The sequence below is a fragment of the Thermobia domestica genome, chromosome 12, assembly GCF_964235325.1.
Source record: "Thermobia domestica chromosome 12, izTheDome1.hap1.1, whole genome shotgun sequence".
Taxonomy (NCBI): domain Eukaryota; kingdom Metazoa; phylum Arthropoda; class Insecta; order Zygentoma; family Lepismatidae; genus Thermobia; species Thermobia domestica.
In genome coordinates, this window is record NC_137465.1 from 210,738,046 (window position 1) to 210,757,041 (window position 18,996).

An 18,996-nucleotide genomic window follows, 5' to 3' on the forward strand; every position below is an offset into this window, starting at 1 on the left:
AGGCAGGTGCGTAAATTAGGAACGCTAACAATATTTTTCGGTCTAGAAGCGGCGAAACATTAATTCCAGCCTTGGTTACATGCCTCACAAAACTCTTTATCAGTCAAGAACAAAAGACATCAAATGGCTGGCAATACTTTGCACATTTTTTTTGGGGGGGGGGGATATTCTCAACGGTCACTATTTTTTCTGCTGGCATCCACTCTTTAATTCATGTTTTGTTAGTTAATGGTCTCCAACGATCCAGAAGCAGGAGATTCAAGATATTAACAGATGCAGCTGTTCCGTGCTGTTGCAAATATCAGATTGGGTGACTTAAGCATGTCACGCTCAACATTGCGCACCTTTGCCACGTTTTTCTTGAAAGGTGACCAGCATCTTACCATGCAAAATCACAGTTACTGAAACGAGAGGAAGAACAGTGAACGAATGAGATGAAGCGTTCCTGCTTTGGACAAGGCGTAGCACATTACAATCTGCAGCCGCCACATGCGAGCTGTAATTTCCACACATCATGATTAACTCCTCACGCATCTCGGTCGTCAGTAACATTCAGTCAGTGACATTTGCAAAGACAAAACAAGTTATGAAAGAACAAAACTGCTATTGTTATTGCTCAGTTACTAGTAGTGACACTAGCAAAAGTAAAGCGGGTCATAATTAGTAAACAGAAGTGATCGGACAATTCTATTTGCGACATTGCATTTCTGCGAAAAAATTAAGTATAGAACATATGTTGCTGACTTAAGAAACACTAATATTTAAGATGGAAGGCTCCAACACAGCGGTCGTAATGATCACTTGTGTTTTTGAGGTTGCTCTTCTTTCGACAATGAGGATCGCCCATCCATCAGGACAGGCATTTCACTTTTGTCTCACCCTGTACATCTCATAATTTTTATGTAGATGTTGCAAGTGGTAAAGTTTGAAGGTAATTTTATGAGAAGTGGTTTGTTAAAAGTTATTTAACTTTGATGGTCGATAAATTTAACTATTAATTTATATTTTATATTCAGAATAATTCACTTTGGCCTTATTTGTCAGAAAGTTTAACGTCGATTTTCTCGAATTGCACTTTGAGTTTCGAGTTTGGTTTTTTGGAGCTTGCCAGTTAGTGTGTTGAGAGCTATCTAACGAGCTAATTGGTTTTTCGGTATCTCATTAGGATCTCGTAAGATTCCCATGTTAGATACAATTTTCTCATATTTTGCACCAAGTAGGCTACACACAATACTATGTTTAACTTCTAATTTAAAACAATGTTTGTGGAAGTGTATTGAATTTTGCACAATTCAAAAACTAGTAATTTTTTTGTAGTTCAAACACGGCCTTTAACATGTTTTATTTATTCAAAGAAATTGATTTATAAATACTACTTACATCTGTCTGACAGAAAAAGTTCTAAAAACTCATCCACTGTTCCTTTGTAACCCATCAGTAAGCGAGAATGGTTATAGTAAGATATTGCAACATCTTTTGGATTTCTAGCTACATATATAACCTGAAAGAAAAATTATATTATGCTAATGTAGCTTACATTAGAATATTATGCTAATGTATACGAGACGCGTTCAGAAAGTAACCTCCGATTGAGCACTGAGCGTGAAGTAGTGGGGGCAACGTTACCGTCTTTGCACAGACGTGCGTGGTAGATTAGTTTGTATCCAGCCATGGTAGACTGAACATTGTCGGGTCGCTAGTGCCACTTGTGTAGTGTCTTCAAATGTGTGCTGCAAGTGTGAGGTGCATCTGTTATACATTTTCTTACAGCAAAACAATATTCGGCAGCAGCTATTCATCGGGAGTTTCGTGCCGTGTATGGACCAGCTGTGATGAGTAAAGGAGTTGTTCGTGAACGGGTTCGTTCATTTAAAAGTGGACGAACAAACTATCATGACGAAGAGAGAAGTGACAGGCCATCACTGGTCAGTGATGAACTCGTTCGGATAATTAATGGAAAAGTTCACGAAAATCTCGACGTTTCCAACGGCGATTATCATCTCTTCATGCATATGAAGAAGTGGCTTGGATCTCAGCGCTTTGTTGATGATGAGGAGCTGAAAGATGCGGTCACAGGTTGGCTCAAGGCGCAGGCACGAGATTTTCATGCTGATGGAATATCCAAGCTAGTTCAGAGATATAGTAAATGCTTGAATGTCTATGAAAATTATGTTGAAAAATAGAACAAAGAAAAAGTTTCCAGATGTATATAATAAATTCTTCCAATCGGAGGTTACTTTCCGAACAGCCCTCGTAGACATAGGTGAAATCTTAAGCGTCTCGTGGCTAAAATGCAATGGATATGAATGATGTTGATGATTTGCAACATGAACATACTTTTCATAAAGGACAGTTCGGCTATGAAATTTGGAAGGAACTATTTTTCCCTTTCACAACAATGAACACTCACTCATTTATTGAATTCATGAAGTTCATACTGAAGCTTTAAACTAAATGGTAAGACCTTGAAATTGGGACTCAGCGCACTAGGGATTCAAGCACCCTTGGTTATTTTGAACATATTTCATATTTAAGGTGTCCACCTAAAGCACCTTTCAGTTCTTAAAGACTCTAGTTGAGATATTTTAATGTAAAAAAACAGTGTTCACTATTCCATGTATTTAAACCGAGTGTAAAAACTCTGTCTCTTTTCCCACAACTTCGATAATTGGACTTGAATCCCTTAACTAACTGGTTCATACTAGTTTTGCTATCTTAAATAACTAGAAATACAAATCGCTGAGCCAAAGCAACGTTTATTTAAAAATAATAAATGCGTAACAGTTTCGCCAACTAACTGAACATGTTGGCTTCATCAGGCATTATCAATGTCTGACGAAGCCAATATGTTCTGTTATTTGGGGAAACTGTTACACATTTTTAAATAAACGTTGCTTTGGCTCAGCGATTTGTATTTCTAGTTATTTAAGGTTAGTTTAAAGGGACAAGTTTTGCCAATAGATGTGACTACAGTCTTCGTATCTCTCTCATGTATTTTTTTACCTTTCACGAAAATTTACAATTTCTCTTATAAATCTCAACCTAGAGACTTCAAATTTTTAGAGAAGGAACTTCATAACCTATCGAAAGCAATAATCCGTGCCGATTTCTTATTTAGAATTTTCTTCATTGTTGAAAGTTATATTGTTAAAGATTTGGATATACCTTTCAACAATTAAGTCATTTCAACAATGAAGAGAATTCTAAATTAAAAAAAAAATCGGCACGGATTGTTGTCTTCGATAGGTTATGAAGTTCCTTCTCCAAAAATTTGAAGTCTCTAGGTTCAAATTTGTAAGAGAAATCATGAATTTTCGTGAAAGGTAAAAAATACATGAGAGAGATACAAAGACTGTAGTGACATCTATCGGCAAAACCTGTCCCTTTAAACTAACCTTAAATAACTAGAAATACAAATCGCTGAGCCAAAGCAACGTTAATTTAAAAATGTGTGACAGTTTCCCCAAATAACAGAACATATTGGCTTCGTCAGACATTGATAGTGTCTGACGAAGCCAACATGTTCAGTTAGTTGGCGAAATTGTTACACATTTTTAAAGCAACGTTTATTTAAAAATGAGTAACAGTTTCCCCAAATAACAGAACATACTGGTTTCGTCAGGCATTGATAGTGTCTGATGAAGCCAACATGTTCAGTTAGTTGGCGAAACTGTTACACGTTTATTATTTTTAAATAAACGTTGCTTTGACTCAGCGATTTGTATTTCTAGTTTAGGTTGAATCCCTTGTGTTCTAGACGTATCAATATTATTGTAAAGTCATACTCAGTGCCGGACTGGCCACGTTGGCTACTAGGCGAACTCCAAGGACCCATGGCCCGAGGACCCCGCAGGGACCACGAGGCACAGGACCTGTTGGCCTTGGTCGAATTTTCTCGATCGCAAATCCTTTCTTGAGTCCTCCTACCACAAATGGTTGCGGATGCCTAAGTTTGTCTTTCCGAAAGAAGTCATTTCGGGGACCCCCTTGCTCATATCAGTACGACTCCGTAATCCAGTAAAACTTCGTACTTAGCAAAGGCCCCCCTCTGGTCCGTAACGGCCTCTTCTGATTATTTGCTTTCACCTGTTGTCTCAGTATTATTGTAACTTTTTTTTTAGATGTGTTTTGTACTTCATATTTATTCAATACAAAAAAAAAAATTCTCACTTAGCGTGTTTTGCATCTGGGGTGTTAAGTTCATATATGTATATATATGAACTTGACACATCAGTTGAAAAACATGCTGACAAAATCACTATATAGAAGGGGGGAGAGCTTTAGGGTCCCGCGTCAAGCCCCTCAACTTGGCCAGTCCAACACTGGTCATACTGGACGCTTTCTGGTTCAAAGTTATTATTATTATTATTATTATTATTATTATTATTATTATTATTATTATTATTATTATTATTATTATTATTATTATTATTATTATTATTATTTAAAGCCTGTGACAAGCATCTTGGCATTTCAGCTAAACGAATAAAACGTAAGCTCTGACGCGATGTTGCGAATGCTAAGGGGTGTGGTTATGGCTAAACATACGAACTATAGCACGAGCAAGTGGCAAAGGATAGACGTGGATGTGTACAGAATAAACGTGGCAATACCGCTGGTCTCTCATTTGCTAGCAGCATTTAAAGGGAACTTGGAGCGCCGCCTTCAAATGCCAAGATGTTTGTCACGCCGTTTAAATAAAACTAATATCCGCTGCAACATATAGGGATGTTAGCTAGTTTGTACTATCAATAGACTGAGAGCAGATGTTTGGTATAATGTGTTGACACAAAAATTGATTTTGTCATCTCATGTCATGGAAATAGCTTTAAAGGAGTTATACAGTTTCTTTAGCGGGAGTCAAGTTGCTCCTTCTGCATCCGCCACTGCATCTTGAACATGTTTTGTGCATTTCTTTACTTGCAAAATACAGTCCATAATTTACAACAGTTGTTATTACCTTTTATTCCATAGTGTCAAAATGCTCCAATTTCAACCCAGTCTTTTGTCTATAAGCAGTTGCGGCAAGTGACCTGCCATTAACGGCAGAATAATTATGATAGTGATTTTGTTTATAATTAAGAACACAATTCTTGTAAACAACTAAGTTATACACGGTGACTCAATAAACCTCCCACATTTCAGAGGTTGATGAAGAAAAAGTATTGCGGCACAGAAAGTAGTTTGTTGAAAAATATATATGTAATGTTATTGAAAACAGTTTGTAATCACATAACATTCTTCTTACACTCTTCGCAGGAAGCCGAATAGCTGCTGCAGCATGGTTTCTTGCACAAGCAACGTCTTGGAGATTCTACAAGGCTGTTTCACAGTCTCAATATTTCCAGGCGTACGAACACTTTTGTGTCCGCCAGATGACTTTTCTTCAGCGCTGAACCTGTTCTTCGGTAATTCTTAACCCACTGCAAGTTAGTCTTTCGATTATAAGTATTTTCGTTATATGGAATAGCAAACTCAAAGTGTAAAGTCTTTGCACTGTAATCACAGAAGTGCTGCTTTTGAAAAACATTTCGACTGCGTGCGCGCGATTAGTTCCTGACTAAATCATAATGATGACTGAAAATGGCAGGAACTGATGAGCAGAAGCAGCGACCTCTACTCTTCTTGTTCAAGGGCGCCGATCCTGGGAGACTGGGTGGCCCGACCCTCCCCCAGTGCTCATATGGGCCACCTGTACTTTTATGAATATGCATTTTTTTATTGTTATATGTATTTTTTTAATGAATATACAATATTTGGTATAATTTGAATTCAATTTGTCTTTTAACATTAAATTTGTTTATATGCCTCTAAACACACATCAGAATGGGCGACCCTAAAGTTAGAGACAAATCGGCGCCCTTGCTCTTGCTCCTCCAAGAATAGCACTACAGGCGATCAAAATATACGAAGTTTCATTGGGTATTATTAACAATAATTGTATTGTCAATTATAGTGTTTTGTAATTCCATTTAAAGAACGAACTAAGTCAAATTAGAACAAAGTAGAAACAGTTTTTGATACCATTTTGTATTTTGAATAAACAACTTTCTATTTGCAATCCTTTTTTTTTTGTTTTGTTTTGTTTTATTACCCTTTAAAATAAGGATTATTTTGTTGGATCACCCTATATATATATAAGACATAAATAGTATAGATAATTATTTATTGCTAATTTACCGCCTTATGTAGAGTCATTTTGACGTATGATTAGCGTCATACTAAAGGCCTGATTACTGCAGGAAATATATGTTAGTCGACCTCTTTAGTATGGCTCTAATCACTCGTCAGAACGACTCTGCATAAGGCTCTAAATACGTAAGTCCGTAGAATTAGTTCGCTGGTGCGTATCTCCGTAGAACGTATGTCGAACTACATCGGGTTGCACCCAGAGACCTGACAAAGCCTGTCTATAAGAAGTGATTAATTAAAAAGTTATCTCATGGAACTAACCTTTGGTTTCTTTTCTGCAATTTGTGTAGGGAGTAAACCCCAAGGTAGATGGCTTTTGATATAGCGGGGCGAAGGAAGATCTTGCACTTGTTGAATGGAATCTTCAGCTGCGATGGAAATCTCAGGCTCAGGCAATTTGTCTCGTGGCAATATGTCAAGAGCTGTTATCCTATAATCAAACAAGCAAATAGTAAAACACTATGTCTAACACTAGGTGTATTTTAGAATATTCCAATATACAGGGTGTTAATGAACTATACTGACAAACTATAAGAGATGATTCCTTACATCAAAATAAGAGAAAAAGTTCATATGGACCTATGGCGAAAAGTGCATAGTTTCAGAGCTAGGGCTATCCAAAATCGCGAAAGAGCCAAATTTCAAGAGGCCCTACTACGAGTTCGAGAGACTGTGAATAGTAGTCCTTAGCAGCGTAAAGGAAGTTACGTATACGCAATCCAGAAATGCATATTTCATTTATGTTCAATGGCTGTACAGATTATTCCCTGCAGGGTGAAGTTCCCAGACATGCCGTAAACCGAATTTTGAGATATGCTTTGACTTTATGAGTGGTCCAAAGTAGGCAATGGATAAGCCTTGATAGCAGTGAACACGGAATCCTTTGACATGATATCCGAAGTGTTAAGGATCGTCAGCAGCATGGTCTCTCGTACACGGGAAAACGCATGGTGATATGTTTTTTGTTTTTTTTTTTTCAAGTGAAATTTACCGGGACGAAATACATATCACGTTATTCCGAACACAAAGAAATGCCGGTTCCTAACACTTTCGCCTTCCCTCCGACGTATTGGATGTCCATTGTTGTCAAGATTTACCTCCTGCCTACTTTGGACCCTTCTTGAAATCAGGGTATATGTAAAAACTATTGAAAACATATCTGAGAATTACACCCTGCAGGGAATACCCTCTACACCTACTGAAAATTGTTGAAACATGCACTTTTGGATTGTATATGCGTGGCTTCTTTACGCTGATAAGAACTACCATCCATACTTTCTAGAATTAGAAATAGAGCCTATTAAAATTTGGCTTTTTCGCGATTTTGGACATTCCTAGCTCTGAAACTATGTACTTTTCGCCATAGATCCATATGAACTTTTCTCTTATTTTGATGTGAGGAATCACCTCTTACAGTTTGTCGGTATAGTTCATTAACACCCTGTATATATGTAACTTTCTTTTAATATGGTTTGGATAGAGAGTGTTTATTCTATCTGTAGTATTATCTATTTTCAAAATCTAAATGAAATGAAATCTTTATAGTTTTACGTTCCAGTCTTATACCCTTTTGGCTAAAGGGACGGATCATTAATTATACTGAATGATTGAGATAATTGGTAAAATGAGAATGTGGAAGGAAACAAGCATTATCAACGCATCACGAGAAAATTTACGGACACGATGCTGTTAACCACAAATTCACATTGCCTGGGGTCGAATCAGGGATCCCTAGCAGCAGAGGTGAGCACTCTACCATTGAGCCATGCCCGTCCTACCAAACCATAAAAAAAGTTAGATGAGAAAAGGAATACTCTTCAAGTTAGAACTATCATGAAGTTCATGAGTAGATTTGAATAAAAGATCATTACACTCTTAAACAACAGTTATACTACAAAACCGCATTGAACATTAAGAGATCTCAAAATCTATAATCACACCGTCTCAAATCACTTTTATACATAAACCACCATTTATTTACTAAAAATCCGAATATACCCCGCCTATCACATATTAAATTTTACCAACAAGGTTCAACCGTACAAATGGAAAAATTTTCTTCCACTTGAAATGAACATACTTCTATTGTATTCCTAATACACTCATGGTTCATCAAGTACTAGTACAGAGGTTGTTCAGTCTACATTTGGCCAATTTCGACTTACCTAAAAATTTAGAAGAATCAATGGCGCCAGGTTCGTAAATGCTCGATGTGTTTCCCTTGGTTCCTAACAATAGCCCGACAACGTAATTTTCACTGTAATAGGCTTCTCTGAAGAACTGGGAGGGGAATCTCGTCCCATTTCCTTTGCACAGCTTTCTAAAGTCCTTCCACAGTTGTCACATGCCGTTTTCCCAAAGCCCGCTTCAGCAATCCAAATCCACAATAGTCCATAGGATTTGCATCTGGAGATTTAACAGGTACCTCATTGAAAGGTATCACCTGTATACCACTTGCCTCCTCCATCTCACTGTAGAATGTGAGGGACGATAGTGAAGTATGTGATGAGGCCTTGTCCATGTGAATGCGCACCAGATTGGCATCACTTCCGTGTATTGTTGGAATCTCATGCTCGTAGATCGGCCGCATGATCTGCTCCTGAAAATACTGCGAATTTATTTTGCAGTTCTTCGCCACCCTACGAATCTTCAGTTTACCTCGGTAACAGTAGCCAGTAACGATCCTTTTGCGAACGATTCTTTACAGACACGGACTCACCTTCTGAAGTTCTTGGCGCCTTTCTCTCGGTACATGACGGCTCTCGGTTTGTCGCAGTCGGAAAGGTAAATCCATGCTTCATCGATTGTTACGACGTACATCCACTTTTGTTTTGTCAGATGCCGCTCGTACAGCTTCCGGGCGTTACACTTTCGTTCCTTTTGGTGGGCATCCGTGAGAAGATGGCCGCGAGCTTTCATAACTTTTTCCAGCTTGAGTTGATGGCGTAACATCCGCTCAAAGTCCCCAAAGACACGTCAACACGATTAGCCATACACCTTTGTGTTGGCGGATTATCTTGCATTGCCATTTTGCGAAGTTTCCTCTGCATGGTGGAGGTGGCCTTGGTGCATTCCCGCTTCCTAGGCAACTTCGTTGGTGATCCAAATGGTGGAGCTTCGTTGCCCTTGTACTTTTTAATAACATTTTTATTCAACTTAAACTGATGTTGCAACCATTCTTCTTGCACTGTTTTCTAATGACAGAAACACTAAAGTGGGCGTCATAAAGAGCCGCAACATAGCCTTCCCAAAACCGGCTCAGTTTGGGCGGCATTTTGATCACAGAGCGGAAACCCACACACTTGGAAACAAATTTAACACAACACTCACAACAATGGTCCTGTTTTGTGCGTTATTGTCGTCCGCGCGGAAAAATAGCTCCGTTCCCAGGAAGCCACTGCACAACACTGCAGGACGCCACGAGCCAGGTCGAGTGATTCCATTCTGTCCGGGAGGGGGAAGGAACGAAATCGGCCAAATGTAGGCTGAACAACCTCTGTATAAGCCACGAGACGAGACAGACTCAACTTTGTCACTTAGGCAAAAGTGCCCAAATTCAAGAGTTCAAAATTCACGCTTATCCGACCTCAACCTCACAAAGTTAGCATAGGCAAAAGTGCCCAAATTCAAGAGTTCGAAATTCACGCTCATCCGACCTCAACCTCACAAAGTTAGCATAAGCAAAAGTGCCCAAATTCAAGAGTTCAAAATTCACGCTCATCCGACCTCAACCTCACAAACTTAGCATAGGCAAAAGTGCCCAAATTCAAGAGTTCAAAATTCACGCTCATCCGACCTCAACCTCACAAAGTTAGCATAAGCAAAAGTGCCCAAATTCAAGAGTTCAAAATTCACGCTCATCCGACCTCAACCTCACAAAGTTAGTATGAGGTTAAGTCTAGATGATATGCGTGTGAGCTCACGTGAGTATGATGTCAAAAGAATGTTGTGAGTGTAAGATTGAGTGAACGTGACGTCGAAAGGATGTGAGTGTAAGATTGAGTGAGCGTGATGTGGAAAGAATGTTGTGAGTGTGAGGTCGAGTGGGCATAATGTTGAAAGCTAGTTGTGAGTTAAGATCGAGTAAGCGTGATGTCGAAAGGATGGTGTGAGCGTGAAATTGTATTAATAATGAGTGTAGTGTCTAATTGTATTGATAATGAGTGTAGTGTCTAAATGAAGTTACGAGAATGCGAACCAGTAAGCACGAGATTGGATTGATGGCATGAGCGTATGACGCATCACTTTAACTTCTCCTATTTAAAAACATAGCAATATCTACCTCTAAGGTTATTCAATACTTTCAAGCCCAAATAACTCGTCTCTCCTGGTACGAACTATGGTTAGACTAAAACATCTTCTTACATATTAAATTATATATTTAGTTTTAACTTGCTAGCTAGTGTAAATGCGAAATCTATTTTATTATTATTATTATTATTATTATTATTATTATTATTATTATTATTATTATTATTATTATTATTTCCTGAAATTTCAGTGACACACTTTGGAGTAAGACTCCTTGTGGACACTCCTATGATAATTATACCTACTATCAGCACAGTGGCGGATCCAGGGGTGCGATCGGGGCAATTGCCCTCCCCCCAGAAGAGGAAACTTTCTTATTTTATTTGTATAAATACAACCCATCCCAGAGTTTGGAGCTCTTAAAAGTAGCTCTAAGTAGCAGTATTACAACCCATCGCCCCCCCCAGAAGTCCGTCCTGGGTCCGCCCCTGTATCAGTGAAGGCTTTCGAGCCATGTGTTTAAAAATAAAATATCGCTACAACCCAAGGGAACAAAATTTACCCAATGTCCTACTGTATACAACGATTAGAACCTTAGAAAGTTTCTTTAGCTTGTATTGACAAAATTCTAATTTTTACTGTCTGACTTTCTTCAAGAGCCGCCACTGTCTATTATTATGTTAGATTTCAACCAATAAATTTTACTTGCTGCTTCAAATAAATTTGGCAATGCAAAACGAAATAATTGAAAGGAAAAAACTTAGATTTTAGAAGTTGTAGTTGCGAGTTGGTAATGTAAAATTTGGTACAGTTGGACATTTTGATATAAAAGCATATACAATACACAATATATGGAAATAAAAAAAGTGCACTTACTCTAAAAATGGAAATCTTTCGAACAAGCTTTTCTTGGCGCCTTCAAAATCCAAGTCATTACCTATGCACCAAACCATTTCTTGAGTCCAAGTTGTGCCTGAAAATAACAATAAGAACGTAAGAAATGCAACGGTAAATATTGTCTATATTAAATAAAATATTGAAAAAGTTTTCCAAATTATAACATCACAGAATTTTTGTGATCAATGTTGCCAACTTAGAGATTTTTTCCTAGATTAGAAGAGAAATTATTTTATTTTGGGGTACCAAGTTTCAGGGTATTCGTGGAGGCAGTGTTGCCCACGAGAAGAGGCGAGATGAAAAATAAGATTTTCCCGTCTCGTTTCGGTTTGTAAGTTTATGTACAGGAGACCGAGGTATTCACGAACATTTCAGCTTACAATATAAATAATTCTTTTGTTTGCAGTGATAAAATTAAGATATTTTATCTATAGAAAGTGTGGAGAATGAAATCCGTTCATTACTACGATTTCCTTCTCCAAGATTTGGTTTCAGTTGTGCGGCATTAGTAAGAACTACTTATTCCCCTGTACCATTAGTATACAGGTGAAATATTTTTCTATACGGTCTCTTGGTTCCTAAATAATAACAATACATTTTGCTGACTTAGTGAAATTTTTGTTTAAAAAAAATTAATTGCTTTTCAGAACAAAAGCTAGGGAAAATATATCGAACAAACGTGATAAATGTTAGTTTGATGCTAATTTCTTTAAACATAAAGTAAGCGCAGCGTCTACTTATATTAAAGATTTGCTAAAGTCAAAAAGAAACAAAAAAAAAAAAAAAAACGATGTTTCCGCAATTGGAAAACTTATTTGACATACTTTTAGTAGTTCTAGCTGATTATGCACTGCTTTCTGAATACTATCATAGCCCTAGGAGTACTGGCGATTACACAATTCATTGATACGACTTGATAATTCTGACGTCATTGTTTGATAAATAGCTGATCATTAAAAGGAATTTTTTTCATACATCAAGTTGTAATAACTGTAGGTCTACATTACAGGCATGTACGCTCATTTCGACCTAATTTTACTTTTAGGATATTGAATCCCGTCCTTCCTTTAGGGAATCTCTTGCGCACGTCCCGAATCATCTCGGTTTTAGCATGTTTAAAAATGCATCACCATTTTCTCCGACGTCGTTAGTATTTATTTTATAGCACTCCAAAGTGCATTTTTCCGACATTTGCGCGGCTCACAACTCGAAGAAGACAGACTCTGCAGCATTTTTGTTCATAGACTTTCTGGTTTGTTTCCATGCATAGATTCACCTCTCAAGCGTTGTAAACGTTATTTTGCAGAAGCCTGTATAAACTCTGCTAAAGACAGAAAGAAGAAGAATGGAGGGCGCGGTGGCTCAGTGGTAGAGCGTTCACCACCGGTGCTTGGGGTCTCTGGTTCGATCCCAGCTCGCGTCATGTGGACTTTGTGGTGGACAAACACCGTGCGCGTGGGTTTTCTCGGGGTTCTCCCGTTTCCTCCCACTTTCTTCATTCCATCATTTCACTCATCTCTCATTATCACCGTCTCCTTTAGCCTAAAAGGCATAAGCATGGGATGTAAAACTTAAATATTTCATTTCATTTCATTTCAGAAAGAAGAAGACGCGAAATTTAAGACTACATGTAGGGCCTATGGGATATATTGATATCCACCGTTAAAGCCACACTTACCTATTAGGATGTTGACAAATTGACTACATTAACGAACTCGCCCGAGATAATCCCGACCGTTTGTAAAATAACGAAATTCAAAAAGTCGGTTTTGTTAGAGTTATCGTATGTAGTAGCGGAAGGTCGGATACATTAGTCTATCAGCACAATTTTGTTCTACTGCGCTATTCTAATAAATATCTAGGAAAAGTCTTACACTGAAGAACGTTAAAAGAAATGCGACCAAATTATGCTAACATGAGCATAGGCGCCGACTTGAAGAAAATATTGGGGGGAGGGGCATACAATGAATAAACATAATCATATTCAGCCTTTTTCTATCAACTGCTTTATGAAGTGCCCCTCCCCCACAGACTTTGTTTTGCGTTTTGATCTTGACTTTTCACAGTGCTGCCAGAGTGTTGGTTGAAGCTTCAGTGCTCTATTAAACACCGTTTAGAAAACGGCGTTTTTTTATCGATTAAGAAGGCTGTTCCTAATGTTGAATTAAAGACTCGACGAAGTTTACGACAGAAACTCTTGCTCCTTTTTGTTAATTCTTCCTCGACAAAATTATATTGGGGGGTGAGGACCCCACCTTTAAATATTGGGGGGGCAAAAGCGTCCTGCCCTCCCAAAATCAGCGCCTATGAACATGAGAGGAAAAGTGAAACTAAACGAAACAACCACGGAATGTTATCCTGCACAAACTCATAAATATATGATTGCAATCACGACTTTGCTCTGGAGCTAAAACTTTGCCACTGACATTCGTTATTTAAGAATAAAATTATATTGACTTTATCTACAGATAACGAAAAACAGCTGTATGAGCAGCGAGGCACAGACTCCAAACATTGTATAGAATTGTGGTCGGATAGTGCTAGTGTAAAGCAAAGCAATAACGGTTACTAATTGCTGCTATTCAACTGACTGAATTCACAACTTACTTGTCCAGTTGTCCTAATATTTTAAAAACCTGATTACAATTTACCTGATTACCTGATTAGCTGATTGAAGTTTTAACAGTTTCTCAGAATAGTACTTTTTGAGAACTACAGATGACTACTGCCATCTATTGAGAATTCTATCAAATAATTGAAATTGAAATTTGCACACTAACTTCGAAACTATCTGTTGTGTATCTGGGTTCCGTGTGCTTTACTTAAGTCTTAATACGAGAATTATTTAAATAAACGTTGTGTGTGTGTTTTTTAACCTTAGAAGAACCTTTCAAATCTTCCGATATTTTTTTAAAAAGTTCGATAGAAAATACGTAAATTAGTTCTGTTTACACAATCGACTCAGCGAATATTCAAAAACTATAAAATTTGAGATTAGAAATTTTAAAGATTTTCACCATTTTATTAGTGGATTGTGCTCCCTAACAGCACAATTACGTAGCAGGCATATGCCCGTCATGTTCCCTCAGGTACATGGGAATGTTCCCAGTATGTGTCTTATGTACCTATGAGAGAGAAATCACATATATGGCAAGTGATAGTTACAGTCTATGTCCGCTCCTAGGCACATGCCTGGTATGTATATGGGAAATGTGTCTAGTATGCTCTAGGTATGTTCTTGGCAGAAACGAATATCGTCCACAACACTTTAGATACGTTTCAGTCACGTACAGACCACGTGTTTGGGCTGTTTCGTATATGCTATGTATGTGGCTAGCACACAATCGCTTCTAGTACACAATCGCCTAGAAAGAAGAAGCAACAAATGTATCAAATTTCGGAGACGAACTTAGAAGAAAAAGATGATAACTGATTAACAAAAGTTAAGAGGAATCTTTCATACATATATGATCAGTTAGTTATTTACGTATGTTAAGGGTAAAGAACAAGAACGTACTCAAAATTATCAACTTCACCAAGAGCATTGCTTATGTAAGGGAAAGGGTTCGGGTGTTTGAGATGAAGTAGTGTAAGTTGACACTGCAAAAATAAAATAGAGGAACAAAGGCGCAAAGTCCATTTACAGTGTCTTCAACAGCCCCAAATAAAATTTTGCCATCGCATCTCATCAACAAATTACATTACCTAACAATATTCAAAAAATACATAGAAAAGTTAACATACCGTATACCTACATCACTACTGCATTCAGGTCAACAAATGGTGGATTCACTCAGATCCACTATTTTCATAGGCACCAACTACTTTATAGTAATAGGTTATTATTTTTACTTCACAATAACACGGAGGTATTATCGCTCTCCATTTGAAACAGGAACAGAAAGTGGAGCAGAAAGCGAGAGAAACCGTTGCATGTTACTGCGCATGAGCAAATGTAAACAGTTGACTGACATTCGTGCGTCGCTGCAGATATCAATTGTGTATCATAAGTATCTGAAAAAGTATGCACTTAAAGGACGTACGCAGAACATGAAAGATATATGTCTCAAGTACTACTATTTAAAAAACAAATGACTATCACAGTGCGAAACTGATCCAGGCATATAAATGGTACATTTGTGGTACATAGTCGCAAATATCAATTAAGTATAACAAGTACCTAAAACTTTAGGTAGCTGAAGTACATACTTAGCATATGAATACCATATGTGCAGGGAGTAATCTACACCCCCTCAACACCCCCCTAACACCCCTCCAAATTTCTTTACACACACCCCTGGATGGAAAAGGAATACTCCCCCAAATCCAATTGTATCAATCAGTATCATATAGGTTATTTATTACATCAAGTTAAAAAAGGTTTAGCATTTAGGAAGGAAGGCAATATTCTTATTTATTTATTTCACTTCAAAATACGAAGCGACCTCGTTCTTATGTACGGCTTCGAGAACCACATGATCTCATTGTTTCGGGCGGTATTTCGATCGAAACAATTGACAAACCAGACCGCTGATACCTACCCTTCTGGGTTCCGAGGTCGTTTCCGAGAAAAGAGATTAATGGACAGATGGAGATGACTGAAATTGACAACGTCTTGAGCGGTCATTCACCTACCTCCTCCTCAATAAGGAAAAATGTGACAATATAGTAATAAGACTATACCAGATTCAGTTGGTAAGTGCTACTCTGCAACAGGCTCGCAAACAGAGGAGGGCTAGGGAGGGCCTGGCTCTCCCTAAATTTTTCATGTTCCCACTAGACCTCAATACAAAATGCACAATTTAGATATTTGTAAGAGAATTTTTAATGACTTGGCCCCACCTAATATATTCATGGCCCCCCAAAGCTCTGTGGCTGGTTTCGAGCCTGCTCTGCAAGTGGTGTATCAACGGACGGACGTTAGAAGTGTGTAGTCAAAACGTGTTTAGAAATGAAGAGATCGATCGAAGTAAGAATTATATATATTTTAGACTGAGTCTAGTGTTATACAGGAACGCATTTGGCGCTACCTTAATTTTTTGTAAAGTATATTTTTATTCACGTAAATTCATTGAGTGGAACAGGGCTCGTAGCGAGTCACTTTTTTGAAACTAAAATTTGCTTTTCTTCAAGTGGTCTCTAAAAGTTACTTTTTTTTTCAAATTTGTCACTAAAAGTTACTTTTCTGAGAGGTAAAGTGACTTTTTCGTGTGATTTATGTTTTGCATTGGCAGTTTTCTAAGAAAAATATAATAAAAAACAAATGGAAAAAGGCAGAAACTTGTTTCTCATTACTCTTCTGAAAGCTTCAATACTTGCTGCCACATGTAAAACAGTCAGCTTTATTCTCACTTCAGCTTTTATTCTTTCTAAAGCACAGTGGACTGTTGGTGGATGCTTAAGCTCTCAAGGTGGGGTTGAGACACGAGCGGATCCAGGCCCGACTTCTGGGGGGAGTGTCATAATGTTACTTTTAAGGGCTCCAAACTCTGGGATGGATTTTATTTATATTTATAAAACAAGAAAGGTTCCTCTTCTGGAAGGGCGATTGCCCGCCCCCCCGGATCCGCTCCTGGGTTGAGAACCCTTCTGTGTCTATTCTTTCTTCTATCATAATAATCTTTTAGTTTTCTCTCGTAATAGTTAACGCTCCGTTCAACGTTGTGTGTGTGTGTTTGTGGTTCATCATGTTCGTCTTATGTTATGCTTCTTGTATGTTCTTCTTAAGAGTAGGTGATGAATTTGAATATTTCACGTTTTTGAGAACTATTAATGCGAAGTTAAATATAATGTCTGGGATGAAGAAATTCGGAAATAGGCCAGAACTGGTTCCACTTACTCAGAAGCTTTTTAAATCTGCTAAGTATGCTTATCGTAACCACAAAGCTTACTTTGAAAACCTAAGAAAGGAGGAAGCTCAAAAAGAAGAAGTAAAGACGAAGCAAAACAACAAACAAAGAGAGGTGATGGAGAAATTGACAAAGAAAAAAAGGGGCATATGGTGAGATTTTGGTCACTTTTTCGCGTGCTTTTGACCATTTTTGGTCACTTTGCAACTATTTACAAGAGACCAGACCACTGAGAGCCCTGGGATTATTAAAATTAGGGTATATTAAAGAAGACAAAACAGAAAGATACAAAATATTTGTAAATTGAAAAACTGGATTTCTGGAAAACAACTAAATCAATGAATAATTTTCTTATGAAAGATATTCAGAGCCAATAACGTAGCCAGGAAGGGGCAGAAACGGATATTAAAAGATCAAATAATATTACAAGACAACAATTAACGTTAACAACAGAGTTAGAATATTAAAATAATGAAATTGGAACTATGTACAATATTAATTACTAAACGAATGTGATTTCAGCGTGGGACGAGGGAATCTTTTCCCAATTAATATTTTGAAAAAAAAAATCACCCACTAAAACTTGCTGGGGGTGAATAAATTGAAATAATAGCAGAATTTTGCAAAATAATTACAATAATTCGTATGTAATCAATTCACATGTAATTAGTGGATAAAATAATGGAGGTTAATTCCTAATACAGTGAAACCTCTCTTAACAGGCATCTCTCAATAGTGGACATCTTCATAAGAGAAAAAAAAATCTTATTCTTCCATGCCATAAATATGTATGATGTAGTGTTATGAGAGAGAACCCTTCTTTTTAGGGACACCTCTCATTTACGGACAAATAATCGGTTCCACCGATGTCCGTTTTGAGACGTTTTACTGTATGACTTAGTTTAATAATAATAATAAATGCTCAAATGTGTGAACTTACTGTATTGAACCTACCACTGCGAATAGCTGATTCTTCTTCTTCTTCTTCTTCTTCTTCTTCTTCTTCTTATTATTATTATTATTATTATTATTATTATTATTATTATTATTATTAGTAGTAGTAGTAGTAGTAGTAGTAGTAGTAGTAGTAATAGTAGTAGTATTTCAATAGTTGCGTAACAAAATATACTGATTTCTTGTTTGATTTTGAGCACACCCCTCCTTTTATTTTGAACACCCCCCAAGTAAAAATTTCTGGCGTACTTACTGCATATGTGTCAAGTGTCGGGTAGCTAAAAAAGTAGCTGGGACACCTAAATGGCACATGTCTAGTACATCTTGTGCTGTTAGAGCTGATAATAGAATGTTGTTCCTTAATATTTAAATTTTACTTCGAAATTCCGAACAAATCAAGTGTAATTCCACATCTACCACATGGTTACTTGTAAGAAGCAGTAACCCAATGACATGTTGCGTAAAACGAGCCTAGCATCCTTAAATCGGAACATTTACGGTTGTAGTGATGTAAAAATATTTTTCATTGTTCTTGAAAAAGACGTTCTTTTAAGCATCTGAAAGCCGTCGGTCTTGTTGGGACATCCTATAGTTCTAACATGTGAGAGATGAAAGATTTTAAGGGTTGTAGTTACTATATACAGTAATCAGGTAAATAACTAGATGTTACATTCTGTAGTAGTTAAATAGTTAGCTGTATGAAACAGACTTTATTGCAATATTCCCTGTAAAATAGCTCACATTGTTAGCTGTATGAAAGTTTGATATATTTGAGAGATAATGAGAATAAAAGAATTATCTCTCAGAAGGAGGAGGAAAATATAGTAGTGTTATGAAACTAGGGAGATGACGT

The 18,996-nt window shown here is 37.4% G+C and overlaps 1 protein-coding gene across 1 annotated transcript in view; it reads right to left on the bottom strand.

Moving 5' to 3' along the window:
* Positions 1-18,996, bottom strand: part of LOC145667017 (luciferin sulfotransferase-like) — a 49,802-nt gene that overhangs the window by 17,742 nt on the left and 13,064 nt on the right. Inside the window, exons 2-4 of the mRNA XM_081734703.1 lie at positions 11,320-11,416; positions 6,454-6,622; positions 1,381-1,501 (exon numbers count right to left, since the gene is read on the bottom strand). Of these exons, the coding sequence (XP_081590829.1) occupies positions 1,381-1,501; positions 6,454-6,622; positions 11,320-11,416 (387 nt within the window). The remainder of the gene's footprint in view (positions 1-1,380; positions 1,502-6,453; positions 6,623-11,319; positions 11,417-18,996) is intronic.